Source organism: Symphalangus syndactylus, chromosome 2 (genome assembly GCF_028878055.3).
Source record: "Symphalangus syndactylus isolate Jambi chromosome 2, NHGRI_mSymSyn1-v2.1_pri, whole genome shotgun sequence".
NCBI classification, from domain to species: domain Eukaryota; kingdom Metazoa; phylum Chordata; class Mammalia; order Primates; family Hylobatidae; genus Symphalangus; species Symphalangus syndactylus.
Window position 1 is genome coordinate 101,162,364 of NC_072424.2, and position 16,897 is coordinate 101,179,260.

The 16,897-nt window shown below is 36.3% G+C and overlaps 1 protein-coding gene across 3 annotated transcripts in view; it reads right to left on the reverse strand.

The window, feature by feature from the left end:
- Positions 1-16,897, reverse strand: part of TRDN (triadin) — a 407,513-nt gene that overhangs the window by 137,828 nt on the left and 252,788 nt on the right. For all 3 annotated transcript variants that reach the window (XM_063621032.1, XM_055263048.2, XM_055263039.2), the window contains 2 exons: positions 14,649-14,675; positions 5,211-5,258 (listed from right to left, as the gene is read on the reverse strand). In XM_063621032.1, the coding sequence (XP_063477102.1) occupies positions 5,211-5,258; positions 14,649-14,675 (75 nt within the window). The remainder of the gene's footprint in view (positions 1-5,210; positions 5,259-14,648; positions 14,676-16,897) is intronic.

Consider the following 16,897-nt stretch of genomic DNA (forward strand, 5'->3'; position numbering starts at 1 on the left):
CATGTCCTTTGCAGGGACATGGATGAAAGTGGAAACCATCATTCTCAGCAAACTAACACAAGAACAGAAAACCAAACATTGCATGTTCTCACACATAAGTGGGAGTTGAACAATGAGAACAGGGAGGGGAACATCACACACTGGGGCCTGTTGGTGGGTGGGGGGCAAATGGAGGGATAGCATTAGGAGAAATACCTAATGTAGATGACGGGTTGATGGGTTCAGCAAACCACCATGGCACATGTATACCCATGTAACAAAACTTCATGTTTTGCACATGTACCCCAGAACTTAAAGTATAATAAAAAAAGAGAGAGAGACTGATATGGGTTAAATAAAAACACCAGCTACTACTCTTTTTATTCCCAGCCAACTATCTTCATCATCATTTCTCATATACTTCACTCCCTCATTCCTCATTCAATTTGTCACCCTTTAGATTTTTTTGGATGTCACTCCCCTGAGAATTCTGTATTGAAAATTATTAATATATTATGTACCTGACAAATCCCATGACCACCACCTTGCTATTGAAAGTATTTTTTTTCTGCAGTTACTGAAGTTATTTTAGTCTGCTTTTATCTTTGATTTTCCTTGTTCTTTCCCCAAATGCAAATGTAAATGTTACCTTATCTCATCGTGACTAGCTCAGTTACCTCCATGCAAAGGGCACCAATGTATACATCTCCAGCTTATCATTGTCTGGAGCTCTAGTTTTACTTCTAGAACCACCTATGTGATGCTACTTTCATGTGCTACTAGCACTTTGACTTAAATTTGTGTAAAATTAATGTTGCCTTTTCTCTCCAAACTCTTTCGCTTTTTCTTTTTCATTGTTATTAAGAATACTAACAATATTCTTCTAGCAGCCAGTCTAAAGAACGCTATTGTCATTAAATTATTTTTCTTTTCTTGCCTCCCAAAGCTTATCATCAGTTGTGAAATTCCCCTGAATCTACTTCTTTATTAGTGCTAACATAATCTCTCTCTCTTCCAATCTCATAACTAATGCCCTAGTCCAGGTCCTAATACTTGTCACTACATTGTTGAGAATCTTCCTAATCTGCCTATTTCAAAATTTTCCTTTATCAGTTACTCTTCCTAAAACATATGTTTGAGTGTTATTTATATACTTACAATTTTTCATTACCTCCCTAATTGCCCATGGAATAAAGTCCAATTTTAAAATGAGGCCCTTTACGGCATTATTAGCCCAGGTTATATTAATTCCTACAATGGTCTTGAGATTATTGCTGTTCCTCATATACATACTACAAATTTGTATCACTTTGCCTTGCTCTGAAATCTATGCCCAGGATATTTTTTTCTAACTCATTTACATAGCAAAACCCCATCTCTTATTTAAGGCTTAACTCTAAAGTTGTCTTCTGCCCTAAACATTGTCTTTTCCCCAGGTAAGATTAATTTTTTAACTTCCGTAGAACTTTATCTGTGTCTATATCTCTACCCTGATGGCTTTCGACCTTGAAATATGGTAATACAAAAAACTTTCATTGATAGTAAAACTCGAGGCCAACTTAGTGACTTAATATTCAACTATTTTTAGTATTTTAAATTGCTCAAGAACAATATTAACATTTGAAATTTTTCTTGATTTTTCATATAATATATAACCCATAAATATATGGTGAGTAAATATGAAAATGATTAGAAAACTGCGAGGTGAAAATCAGATATAAATTAGCAAGCTGATATCATATTAATGATTAAATACTATGTATCTCCAAATAAAATATGACTTAAAAATAGGCTTAAGACAATTTATGCTACAGATAAATTGACACATTACAGTGAACACCTTAAAATATTAAATTATTATTCATCTTCAAAAACTTTAAAACAATTACAAAATTAGTAATTTCCACTTAACATTGCACACAGTTCCTGGTTTAAGCCTCGATTTAGAACAATTTTGTAATATCTTAAAAACAAAGAATAATACTTGCTTATTCTACTCACATGTGAAAGGCTAGAGGTGGACAAGTTGTAAAGTATGCTAAGTATTGTGGAATTTGGGGATTGGGTAAGTAAATACATGATGAGAACAATATATTTTTTCATGCACGGCTGACTGTCAGTGAGAGGTAGGAGATGAACAAGTTACTTGACAAATGAGAAAAGTATCCTTTGATTTTTGTTTGTAATTTGTCAAATTGGTAAAACCCTTCATGAGTTTCAAAACAGCTATGGTCGCTTTGAAAAGAACACTTATTTCTGTTCGTGCTGTAGTTGCAAATAAACTCAATATGTAGAATTATATTTAAATTGAGAATTGGGGTATGAGATCTATGATCAACTAGAAGCAAAGTAGTTGATGTTAATAATGTATGTGAATAGGTAGATAATTTATTTCCTTTCACTTCCCTCTAAGCCTGACAAGCAAGTCTACTTAACCCCAACCAAAATGTCTGGCCCTACTCTATAAACTCAGTGACCATTCTTAGTTGAGGACTCTGGTGAGTTCACTAATTGATGGTTCAATTTCAGTTCTGTCTATCTGCTAACTCCAAGTTGCCCTTATTGAACCCCATACATGTGAGCTTATATTTCTACCCTAAATACTGTTCAATCAAGCCCAGCCTGAAGTTGCCTCCTTACATATTTTGAGTTTGGCGTAGAGGTTTCTCTGTACACAGTGAACCCAAATGGAGGTAGAAACAGGCTGTAATCTACTCTTGTGCTAATCACCAAGTTTTGGCCAACCAAAGGGAACCAGCTGTTCAAACGGTGTCCAAAAAAGGCAAAGGTCAAGCTGTAACCAATCTAGCTGTTTCTGTATCTCACTTTCTTTTTCTGTGTGTGATGTTCCTTGTTCTGTCCATAAATCCTTTCACCACGGGGCTTTGCTGAAGTTTCTCTGAGCCTACTCTGGCTCAGGAAGCTGCCCAATTCATTAATCATTTTTTGCTCAGTTAAACTCTGTTAAATATAATTTGGCCAAGGGTTTTCTCCTAACAATATCCAGGCTCCCAGTGACGCAGAGCACAGAGGCTATGGATCAGCTACCAGGAGTTCAACCTTTGCTTCTTAACTGTGTCTCCAGACTGTCTTCCACAGACATGGATTCACTAAGGCTCTGTATATAAAATCTAATTCCAGTCGGGCGTGGTGGCTCACGCCTGTAATTTCAACACTTTGAGAGGCTGAGGTGGGCAGATCACAATGTCAAGAGATCGAGACCACCCTGGCCAACATGGTGAAACCCTGTCTCTACTAAAAATACAAAAATTAGCTGGGCGTGATGGTGCGTACCTGTAGTCCCAGCTACTCAGGAGGCTGAGGCAAGAGAATTGCTTGAGAATTGCTTGAACCTGGGAGGCGGGGGTTACAGTGAGCGGAGATCGTACCGCTGCACTGCAGCCTGGTGACAGAGCAAGACTGTCTCAAAAAATTAAAAAATAATAATAATAAAATAAAAATAAAATCTCACTCCAAAAGAAACCTATCTTCTGCTGCTTGGACATCTTGTTGCTTTTAGCTTTGTCTAATTTTTGAACATAATTTGGCCACACTTTTGTCCTTTCAACATAAATCAGTGCCTTGGCCTTAAGTCCACTTACTGGGCCCAGAAACTCTGTATCTATGTCTAGGTTAGTGATCTTCTCTGACACTATATTAAGACGCAGTTTTTTCTTGTTACTACAATTACTCATTTTGAAGCAAACAAGTTTAACCCACATTTCACTTAATGAGCAATGTCAATTCCAGAATATGACACCACATTAACAATAACTTCTGATAAATGAATTACTCTGCCATTTATAGTACAAATGACGTCAATGAAAGATGTATCATGATCACCTAGCTAAAAATTGACATCACAAATATTAGATTATAAGAAAAAGAAACGACTAGGAAACAGATTTTAGCCCTATCCACTGTAAATTCAGAATAATAGAGCTGTATTTGAAAGAGAGCATCTATTAATTTCAATAACTTAATTGCTTCTAATTATTACCTGTGAATACAGTTCATATTTTTCTTAAAGAATTCACTATCTATTTTTTGTTGCTTTCCCTTAGAGATAGATGTATATATAAAATAATCAATAAATTAATTTATAGAATAGCTAACATTAATTTATATTATATTTACAAATAAACATAAATTTATATTAGATATTAAGTTACATTCCTGTATTCATTTATATTCATATGTATACATTGTTTGGGATTGAGTATGTGAATATGTGTCATATATATTTTATATCTCCCTACAATCCTGTTATATGTTTTCTTTATAAAGCATGTGCAATAAAATTGTCTTTTAGGAGAAGTGGTTTTAGTGGAGTATGTGTGCAAGGGTGTGTGTGTAGGTTTGTGTGTGTGTATGCATAAGTGTATGTTGAGGATAGGCTTATTAAATTGTCTCTTGATATACTTCCAAAGACATTGCCTACATTATTGACTTCATTTCAGACTTCCCAATATATTTCCTAAAGCAAAATGTCTCCAAGTCAGCATCTCATCTAATACATTTCGTAATTTTATACCATTCTTGAACAAAGTGAATCTTGTTCATGTGAGTACTTTTAGTTAAAGTTTCATTTGTTCGATTCCTAATCTTTTTTTTTTTTTTTTTTGAGACGGAGTCTCGCTCTGTCGCCCAGGCTGGAGTGCAGTGGCGCAATCTCGGCTCACTGCCAGCTCCGCCTCCCGGGTTCATGCCATTCTCCTGCCTCAGCCTCTCCGAGTAGCTGGGACTACAGGCACCCGCCACCACGCCCGGCTAATTTTTTTGTATTTTTAGTAGAGACGGGGTTTCACCGTGGTCTCGATCTCCTGACCTCGTGATCCGCCCGCCTCGGCCTCCCAAAGTGCTGGGATTACAAGCGTGAGCCACTGCGCCCGGCCCAATTCCTAATCTCTTAAGGCAGTATGTTGCACTCAAATGCTCTCCAGATGATGGGGATCCTATGGAGTTTAAACAGTTACATTTCTATAATTTTTCAAAATTAACTTGCAATTTGACTAGCATAACTAGCTTTAATTTATGGTCCTAAAGGAATAAAACTATAGGCTTTAGAACAGTAATGATAAAATCTTGTGCAAAATAGGTTTGTTTCTATATCAACGAACTAGTAAAATCAATAAATAGAGCTATTCTCTAAGCACAAAACAATACATTGCTAGAAACCTTAGCAGAAATAAGTCATAGTTATGACATCTTTATCTTTAAGCTGCATTTACCTTTTTTACTTGAAGCAGCACCAATCTCCTCTTTGGCTCGTTCAGTTTCTGCAAGTTCAGATATTAAAGGAATGAGAAGTGGATATTAGTGTTGCCAAATTCACTTCTTGTATTATTGAGAATAAAATTAAAGATAAAATGTATGTTGCACACGAGAGCAAAGCAAGCTGTAGAGAAAGCCAAAATACAAAGTGCTTACATGTTTTTTTCAATTAATAAACTTTCTTAAATAGCAATAAAAAAATTCTCTTCCAAGGTGCAACTCTATTATCTTAAAAATGTAGGTAGTGACCATAAAACAAGGTGGCTTATTCCATAGACCACCTTTTAAGATCAATGGTTCTTAAAATTAAGGCCACATTCAATACAATGGAATACTAATTTATTAGTCTACAATTTTTTTCTTTTTTAAATGGAGATTGGCTCTTGTTGCCCAGGCTGGAATGCAGTGGTGCAATCTCGACTCATTGTAACCTCTCCCTCCCAGGTTCAAGCAATTCCCCTGCCCCAGCCTCCCTAGTAGCTGGGACTACAACCTCCCGCCACCATGCCCGGCTAATTTTTGTATGTTTAGTAGAGACAGGGTTTCACCATGTTGGCCAGGCTGGTCTCGAACTCCTGACCTCAGGTGATCCGCCCGCCTCAGCCTCCCAAAGTGCTGGGATTACAGGCATGAGCCACCACGCCCGGCCATAGTCTACAAATTTTAAGTTACATATGAATTATAGGGAAGAGCATTTAAAAGGGCTTGTTTGTTTAGCTTTTAATCATGATTGAGTCTGCTAAAAGTTGTTTAATACTGATTGCAAGCAAACAATATTTGACCTCAATGAATTAGTTTTACATTGTAAAAGATTAGCTGTAATATTATAGAAAATTTCATTTGAATATTTCCTCAAGAGATATAAAGAGAATAAAATGACAAAAAGTGGCCTTTTGGTTTCTCTAAATAGAGTGGAAGACAGGAGAGCTGCCCTGAAGTCATAATCTGAAATGTTGGGGCTAGGACAGAATATTGGACCACAGATCAAAGCTAGTTAAAGTCAAAGTTTTCTCTAGTCCACAGGAAAATAAAATAAAATAATAATAATAATAATAAGCTCATGAATTTTCACGAAGTCTTATTTACTCGTTTTATAAACTTTTGATTAGTTGAGGTTGTTCCCCTTGGTCATATATATTCTTATTTTTATTCTTATTGGTATTTATTTGTATCACCCTTCACCCATATATGCTCAGCACTGATGCTCTGAGAACAACCAAATCAAACAAGGCCAGCCTTTACACCCCTCATCGTCTCTGTGCCACAAACCCCTGGCTTTTAACAGACATCAGAAGGAGATCTTCATGTCACTTTCAGGTTTTAATTCCACAATGATAGATGCCCTAAGTGTCACAATTTCAACCCAGGCAAGAAGAGACAAAAATAACCTGTTTTTCGACCTATCTCAACACCCTGAGCTTCAAGATTGAACAGACTCCTGGCTGCTTTATACCTTCCAGGTAAAGACTTTACATCAGTGGTTCTTAAACTTAAGCATGCATCAGTTTCACGCTGGAGGGCTATTGAAACAGATGCTGAGCGCAAAAGGTCTGATTCAGTATGTGGGAGGCATGTTCTGAGAACCTGCATTTCTAACCAGTTCCCAGGGGATGTTTAGGCTCCTGATTTGGACTGCACTTTGGAAACTGATTACCAAATTTCCCCTATGAATCAGTCAAGACTATTCCTGCTCTGAGTCCTTTCCCTGCTTACCTCAGTTACTACCATGAGTTTCAGCCTTCTAGCAGAAAACAGAGTCCATATGTCTCTGTATTTCTCCTAGAAGCTGACCTACTTCCAAATCTCTTCGTCTGTCCTCTGTCCAGCAGCAGCAGTCACTCCTGTATCTTCAGTCTCTTCTCAGAATGTTCATTTTACTTTCTTCCTTTAACCAAATCCTAGCTCACTAAGGCCATTGTATCCCATCCTAATGGTAGTCTTCTAAAATGGAAAATGCTTGTTTATCCATCCTCCACACACCAAGGTGTATAGAAGTAATGCATATTTATATCCTCTTTGCTTCTCATTGCTTTTCATGGATTATCTCCTTGCTTCCTCCAAACCCCAGTTTGTTTGAAGTACATGCTATCAGGTTGCACCAGTCTCTACTCCTCTTCATTGTTGTCATCAACCAGTCTTGTGGCCTATCCTGACATTCATTGATTATTTTTGCACCTAGTTATCAGCCTCTCTACTACTACTATGAATATTATTAAGAATCATTCTTAACCCTGTCTGCACCTTAGAATAAACTGGGGAGTTTTTCTAAGCCTATGATATTCAGATATCTGGGGTGGGCAATGGAGCTTTGAGATTCTAAGTTAATGAGTCTGGCATGAGCCCTGAGTATTGGTATGTTTTTAAGATTTCCAAGATACTCTAACATTTTGCCAGGGTTGGGAGTCACTGATATACATAATTCATACAACTACATGATCTCTGACCACCTTGGCCTCCTCAATTCAGAAAACTAGAAACCCCACTTCTCTGGTAATTTCCTACTATATTTGTACCCTCAGAATTTTCCTTTATTGCCACAACTTTGATTTTAAAAATTCTATTCTTTGGCACCATTTTTTCTCTTTAGAGTTCACTTACACAAGAACTTCCATTATACAGTATCTGATCCCATTAATACTTCCATTCCTTGTTCTTGCCACTTTCTCATTTTTCAAGATTTTCATCGTATCCTCACTTTACATCTTACCAAGCTTTTGCATAAATGAGCCATAGTTAAATCGCTCACGTATTTTCTGTTGTTATAGTCATCTGCTGTATTAATTTCCTAGGACTGCCTTAAAACTGTTGGGTAGATAAATACAAAACAAATATATTTTTCCACAGTTCTAGAGGCTAGGAGTCCAAAATTCAGGCGTTGGCAGGACCCTAGAAAGCTCCCTCTAAAGGATCTTGGGAAGAATCCTTCCTTGCCTCCTCCTAGAGTCTACTAGTTGCCAGGAACCCTTGGCATTCCTTGGCTTGAAGCTGCATCGCTGCAATTTCTGTTTTTATGTTCATGTGGCAGTCTTCTATATGCGTCTGTGTGTCCCAAATTTCCTCTTCTTTTAAGGATACCAGTCATCGGATTGAGGGCCCACCCTAATCCAGCATGACCTCATCTTAACTTGAGTACATCTATGAAGACCCTATTTCAAAATCAGGTCACATTCACAGGTACCAGGGTAGGGCTTCAACATGTCTTTTGGTGGGAGGCACAAATCAACCCACTATGTCTGCCAAAACACCAAATGTACTTTATGCCTACCACCTGAGCAGTCATCAAAGCTGAAGGAAGACCCCCACCCTGCAGCAGACCTTACTTCAAATGTGGATCACATTTATGAGATCACTTAGCACTGGCCAGTTATATTACCACAGACCCAGTAAAGTTGCTTTCTCATACTCTTAACAAATGTTTAAAATATTCTCTTCCCTCCTTAAACATCCTACAACATAAAAGTAAGCTGCTGTTGAGAAATTCATAGAGAAAATAGGGGCAGACTAAACTACATCACTGTTCCACTACCTCACCAGTGCATACTCATCCATTTTTCTTTACAGTTCCAAAAGGTGATCACTTCCTGCCCCATTTTAGTACCAATCCTTCCATATTTTTTTCTGGATCCCATCTCCTTTTGCCAAGTCAAGGCCTTTGTTCTTGCCAGTATTGCTTCGATCTGATCCCTCATCAGTTTTCTCCTTCACTGATGCTTTCACAATGTCTCTTGTCACTCTTTAGAGCCACAGACAACCACATCCTTCAATTCTATATGACATTTTCAGCTACCTCATCTCTCTGCATAGAGCTGCTGCACTCATTGTCAACACTTCTATCCTCTCACTCTCTATTTTTCAAACCTGTTTTATTGTGAAAGATATCATATAAACAGGAGGCATATAACATTTGTGCACATTCTAATGAATAGCAATAAAGAATGTTCACCTTTGTGACCCCCTGCACACCTAAGAAATAGAATATTGCCGAGGCCTTTGAAATTTCTTACTTGTCCTACTAGCACTGCATGCTTCTCTATCTCAAAGTTACAGTTGTTCTATATTTTGTAATAATTATTTCCTTATTTTTCTATGAGTTTTTTATTACATGTATTTGTCTCTAAAGGTAAGATAATTTTATATAAATTAAATTATAATATTTAGTGAGATAACGTTACAGAAATTAAACTGTATTATTTAATTTGTGTGATTTTTTGAGATATAACTATGCTGATATGAGTAGCTGTGGTTGATTAACTTTAACTGCCGTCTAGCATTCCAATGTTTGGTCTACAAACTATGGATTTATTCTCCTGCCAGTGAACACTAGGTCACATCCAGTTTTGTGTTTTCTAAATAATTCTGCTATGAACATTCCTGCACATGTGTCTCCTTTTGCACATGTGCAATAATTTTCATAGAAGTGAAATTGCTAGGCATGTACCCTAGATAAACGACACATTTTTCTCCCTAAATTCTGCATTCACGTCAGCAGCATATGCGAGAGTTTCTTTGGCTCCGTATCACTACCATCACCAGTATAAGCCTATTCTCTAATTTTGAAAATTTAGTCTCATGTAAAATATTATCTTGTACTTTTAAGTACAATTCCATTATTACTTAGAGGTTGAACATCTTTTGATACGTTTATATGCATTTTTTCTTTTTTTAATGCAGTCTTATATCTAGTGCCCATTTTTTTTTCTGCCCGTTGTCTATCAAGGTCTTTGTCTTTTTAATTTTTGGAGTTGTTTATCTATTTTTTGCTATTAATCTCTTGCTATTTAAACATGTTACAAGTATTTTTTACAAGTTTGTGGCTTGTCCATTATCTTTATTGCATTTATTGATAAATTGAAGATCATAATTTTAATCCAATAAAATGTCAGCTATTAAATGTATGAATAGAATTTTGAACATCTAGTTTTTCAAATCCTCCCATATTTCAAGAAACTATATATCTTGCTATGGTTAAAAAAAACTATGCCATGTTTTGCCTTTAGTATTTAAGTTCTTGAACCATTTGAAACTGATATTTTAAAATTGTATGAAATAAGAATTATATTTTTGTACTGAATACCAGCTATATCAGCAACATTTAAAAATAATCTATCCACACTCTGACTCTCTGAAATGGCTGCTTTTTCTTATGTCAGATTTTTGCTCAAGTGTGATGTATTTTAAGTCTCTTTTTTTCTGTCCTATTTGGAAATTTGTTTATATCTACACCAATACCATTCTACCCTTTAAAATACAATATCTGGGGACTGCTTTATTGCTAACACTTAGGATAAATAGTCCTGATCTCAATAGCCATGCTTTATAGTGCCATGTTGCTGTGTTCATTATGTCAATTTTAAATACTAAAATTTATTTCTGGTTTCCCATTTGAAATCCTGTTCCTTTCTCCCCTGCCTCTTCATGTCTTAATTGTTAACTTAGATTTTACCTTTGTCAGTATTCATCAGTCTAGCTTGGATCTCTTTGCGTCCACCTCGATGAACATTCTTGGACTCTGAACCATGGCATTTTTCAGTTTGGGGCTGGCACTCAGGACACCAACCTCATCTTTACACATAGTTTTAAACAAGAAGCACACCTTACCCTACCATCTAAGGCAGCCCCAGGTCTCTCACATCTTACCTTTCCTGGTACTTAAACCTCATAAAATCATCACTCTAGTGCTGTATGAGTGGTGTTTTGAATATATTCTGGCAGCACCAGCTGTGATACTATTAGTAATTATATAGTATATAATACAAAACTGAGCAAGTGAAAAGAGGTGCAAGTAATAATTATTCTAGGACAATATAGTACACCAAGACTGTTCTAACTGACTAAGATCACACATAGATCAACCAAGATTATATTTGGCATGCAGTGTGTGGTCTAGAGACAACTCATTTTTATATCAAGCATGCTGGTTCAGGCCTATAGATCTTCCCATAGACTTTTGCCATTTCCATGCTAGAGTACTTATACTGAGTCAAAAAAAAAAAAACATGCAATTTTATTAAGAGCAATTGTCTCCAAATATTCTTCTAACATATATAACTGAATAAATTCAATGAGACTTTACTTTTAAATTCTTCATACAGATGTCTCCTAAATGATCCTGACATGTATTAGTAGATTAGATGATAGATATCTGACTCACACATTTAGACACCGAAGTGTGGTTAAGGAGATAAATATAGCCAGACTTGGTGGCTGAACATAACACCCAATCTGTGCAATGCTAAAATCAAGGGGGAATAAATGCCTGATTATTAGATCCAGAGTTAAAAATGACTTATTTTGGCCTTATCCTGGGCTTTGGTGGTTATTTTCCTCAAAATTCAAACTGACCACTGGCTGGCTGACCATGCATATGGAATACATGATCCTAGCCCTAAGGTCCTTGAGATGGAATAAAGTGACCTGGTATGGTGCTACCCAAGGTCCTGAAAAATAGTGATCCTTGATGTGGTCATTGAAAGAGAAAGGGGTGATGTGGTCACATATATTTAGTAAAAAATGTCTACTATATTTCTTCTTGAAGATTCACCATATACAGTGTTAAAGCCATGAAGTACTCTACAGTCTACACGTCTACTTGCTGGGTCCTCTTCCTGCTTGGAAATGACTAATTTTATTGTCAAACTCTGTGTCACTATCCAATGTGTGGAGAAGCACATGAAGGGGAATGGAGGTGGGGGGGTGGATGTGTTGAGGTATTTTTGCTTACACTATGATAAAGAAAGGAGTCTTTGCTGACTTGCAGAAATTGTCAGTCTAGGTTCAGCATCCCTGCCTAGCCCAAGGTACCCTTTCTTCATCCACACCACACCCTGACACATAACTTTCGATGTGGAAGCGTGGAGTGCTCTTCTTTAGCATCGCACCAGTAATCTGAAAGGTTTTCATTTTCTTGAAGCTCATGTTACCATGAGACTCTATGATATGGTTTGGCTGTGTCCCCACCTGAATCTCATCTTCAATTCCCACACGTTGTGGAAGAGACCCGGTGGGAGGTAATTGAATCATGGGGGCAAGTCTTTCCCATGCTGTTCTCATGATAGTGAATAAGTCTCACGAGAGCTGATGGTTTTAAAAATGGGAGTTTCCCCACACAAGCTCTCTTTTTGCCTGCAACCACCCATGTAAGACGTGACTTGCTTCTCCTTGCCTCACACTATTATTGAGGCCACCCCGGCCATGTGGGGCTGTCACTTCATTAAACCTCTTTCTTTGGTAAATCGCCCAGTGTGGGATATGTCTTTATCAGCAGCATGAAAATGGACTAATACACGCTCTATTCTGAAGTTGATGTACGTCCCAAGCTTGTCCATGTCCTCCAGTATTTTTCCTACAGTGACTGCAGGTGTTTCCTCAGGACCTAGAGTAAACAATCCCATATCACAAACTCAATCCACTTTCCAGTTATTTCCTTTAATCGGGTCTTAATGACAAATCCCCTTTTATATTTTTCTTGGACTGACTTTAACTCTGTCAATCTCATCTATCCCTTTAAATTCAATATTATGGAATTGCATACATAAATACATAGTTTATGTTAAATCATCTCTCTCTATCACTCTCATTTGCTCCCACAACTTAACATACTGTAAAATTATATCCCAAATGTGCAGGTTATATACAGAAAACTATGTGCACCATACTAGATGGATGATTTAAAGGCTTTTCAATAGTATCTGTAATGATATGTAACTTTCGTTTTAGGCATTAACTTTATAAGTAGCCTGCTGTATGTAGCAGCTGAGTAAAAATTCTCCTGCTGTATGACTTCAGTGCCAAAATATATTTTTAGTTGGGAAAATGGCTGGTCACCTTGTTATCAGATAATTTAAGCAGTTTGTGGATTATGTCAAATTAATTTTTGTGTTGAAGGATAATGTCCATGTCAAGTGCAAATCTCTCAACCATATAGGGAGTAGACTATTAACTCTTCTGAAACTTATATTGGGTTTAGGATGATTTGGCAAGCTAATTTGCTAATTTCCTGCAAAATATGCTGATCTCTTCAAAACCTGATTGGATAGTATGTTTCATAGATAGCAGAACTTACAGTTTTTTTATTGCAAATGAATATTTTTATCTATATGTCACATTTTTCTAGGAAGAAGATGTTCATTTTCAGAACAATCTTCAATCTAAAGCTCTCTCCCAGCGCTACAAAATTATCAGATTTGTTTGATATATTTTCTTGATTATGCATTTCTACAGACTAAGTATCAGCATAGCAAAGACTCCATAATATAGAGTTCAAATCAGCTTTACATTTAACTAAAATTTTTCATGGAAATATAAATGGAATTTTAGATTCACGTTAAACCTCTCTTGTAAAGTTCTCAATGTCTATGTGTATACTTCAAACTGTAACTTTTTTTAAAAAAAGACATTCCTACCAAGCTACTCAATATATTTTTCAATTTTTATCTGATGTATCTATTGACATAATATGTCTCAAAAACTACTTGGGAGGCTTAGGCAGGAGAATCGCTTGAGCCCAGGAGGCAGAGGTGCAGTGAGCCAAGATCACGCCACTGCACTCCAGCCTGGTGACAGAGCAAGACTCCATCAAAAAAAACAAAAACAAAAACAAAAAACAAAAAAAAACTCTCAGCACTAAATAACATATGCATTTGTTTTACGTATTAGTAGCATCACCAGTACTTGTTTACCTCTAACCTCTCAAAAAATATATAAGCACATTGATGTCATGCATAGAACTGAGGACTGACCTAAATCCTATATACAAAGCTTATATATTTCTTCCTAAGACAAAATATTTTCCATTACGCTTAAAATAACTTTTATTAATAACAGTCAGGTACTTCATTAAACTAAGAAATATCAACAATTTCTCAGCATTTTTTCCTAAGCATATTGTCAAAGTTACCATTGCTGCAAATGCCACGGTATGTTATGGTTATCAGTTAATACTTCATAACCCAAGAATAGGGAATTGTCACATTCCAAGAGCAATGGTTAAGAAAATGTTGAGGGGCTACCTTTCGTTAGAGACAGGATATTCATGGTAGACAAATTAGGTAGCCTACTGGTTTGATCAACTGATTAATCATTAGGATAATTCAGTCTGATGTGTACTGAAGAGATCACTTATTATATTGCAAAATGAGAAATAAAAATATAACACTTCACAAAGGGGTTATGATGTGGCCAAATTAACAAATGAAAGCTCTATAGATAAATTTTAATAACAATGAATTCACAGAAAAGACAGAGATAAGTAATATTGCATATTCAGCACAACAAATAATCATACCAAAAAGCTGGTAAGCCATTCTCAAAATTAGCATTAGCATAGTCTATAGTAGAAAATTCAAATGAGTAAGCTGCTCAAATATGCTCTTCTTTAAAAGTTTTGTTCAACATACTTGCTTTTGCTTGTTTTTCACTTGGAACTGTTAATGACAAGAAATAATAAGGTCAACAGTAATTACAAGCCTGATTATCTCCTTCCAAAATAATTTTAAGGTTACCTTAATTGTTTAAAGATTGTGTGTATAATATTGGAAGCTAAAGAAAAATAAGATCTGAGAAAAGGAAAATATAATACTGTGCCATTTTTCTGATATAATCCAAATACATTCCCTGAATTATGGAATTTTATTGTTTGTTATTCATACTTCTCCCAACACAGAATGTTCATTCACAAATCAATCATCTTGCTCTCCATTTTTAATTATCCAAGATCTCATTTTTTTATATACAGGCAAATGCATTTTCCTCAAAGTCTATAAAATAGTGTGAAAAAGGCCGGGCGCGGTGGCTCAAGCCTGTAATCCCAGCACTTCGGGAGGCCGAGGTGGGCGGATCACGAGGTCAGGAGATCGAGACCATTCTGGCTAACACGGTGAAACCCTGTCTCTACTAAAAATACAAAAAATTAGCCGAGCATGTTGGCGGGCGCCTGTAGTCCCAGCTACTCGGGAGGCTGAGGCAGCAGAATGGCGTGAACCCGGGAAGTGGAGCTTGCAGTGAGCTGAGATCGCGCCACTGCACTCCAGCCTGGGGGACAGAGCAAGACTCCGTCTCAAAAAAAAAAAAAAAAATAGTGCGAAAAGAATGAGTTCACTCATAAATTATTCAAATTGATGGTTTTAATTTTTGAACTACAGCTAATTACTGCTAAGTTGCTGCATTGTAATCACACACTGAAATAAATAGATAATAATTTCAAGCAATTTATTGTATTTTGTCAGGTTCAATATTAGACAGTAATATTTAACTATTAAAACTTTTAAAACTGGCTACACCAACAGTCATTCTGTATGTCTCTCCATCTTTCTATAATGCATGCACTATCTTAGGTTTCTTCTTACATACATAAGTGAGAAGATGTGTTATGCTTGAGGAAATGCAACTCTGAACCAACAGGGTGTTCTCTGTAAAGTAGACAAAACATTTCTTCCCAAAGGTCAAATACTGTGAAATGTGAAATGCTGAAATGTGCAATTATTGCATCTTGTAAATTATTTTAAACTCTTCAGTTTTTAAATTTATAAAAACGTAATTATTCTATTTGGTGTTTCTTCCTTCACTCCATAAGCCATCATCAAGTGCCCAATGTGTCCTGGCATTACAACAGATGCTCTCGGAATAAAGAGAAAAAACAGTCGGCTTCTTCTAATTTCTGACTATATAAGGTAGAAAAGGGAAAAGATATGATTTTAACAGTATATGAAATATTATAAAAGAAAATGATGCTATGGGAAGTAATTGGACAGACACTTAAAACAGATTTGGGCTGTCTCAGGATATTTTATAATCTTTAAAAATGAATAATAAATGTGGATTCAAACTTGTAGTTTCCCATGGTTTGTGGCAGGGTGGGACTAAAATTGAGCCCCTTTGCATGGTTATTTAAATAAGATTGAGCAGATGCTATTTCCATTTAAATAAAATGAAATGGGAAGAATGACTGATAGGTATTACATAAGGTTATGATCACCTATATACACACGCACACACAATACTAAATAACTCAGTGAAGCTCCTTCAGTAGGAGTTAGCCAGGCAAAATCAAGAGGTGATAGTTTTAAATGAGGGAAATATAAATGGTTTCAGAAATTTTCATTTGAAATGATTAATTAGGCAGGTTAAATGCTAGAAAACTTCAAGACAATAATTTGGTATCCACAGCAACTGCACTTTTAGTTTTTGTTGATAGGTTTATTTGTCTAGTTGTTTGACTCTCAGTCAGTTTTTTTTCTCATCAGAATGTAAATATCTTTTGGCCAAAATCTACTTTTGCTCTCACTGCAACTCCCTTGAACACTCAGGAAATGTTATTAAGTAAGATTATGAATAAGGAGATAATATTTGCTGGAAGTGATTACTCCATATTTTAAAAACAAAGCAATGTATAATGCATTTACAAAAAGTGTTTTGTTCTTGTTTTGTTTTGCTTTTACACTAAACTGTGAAACAGTACTTCGCAAATACTGCACAGATGAATTCACTGAGGATCTTGTGAAGTTGCAGACTGATTCAGTAGGTCCTGAGTGGGGCCAAAAATCCTTCATTTCTTATAACCTCTTGGGTGATTCTGATGCTGCTAGTTCACAGAACACACATTGAGGAGCAAGGGTGTAACACCTGGCTTTCATTTTCTAAAACTGCG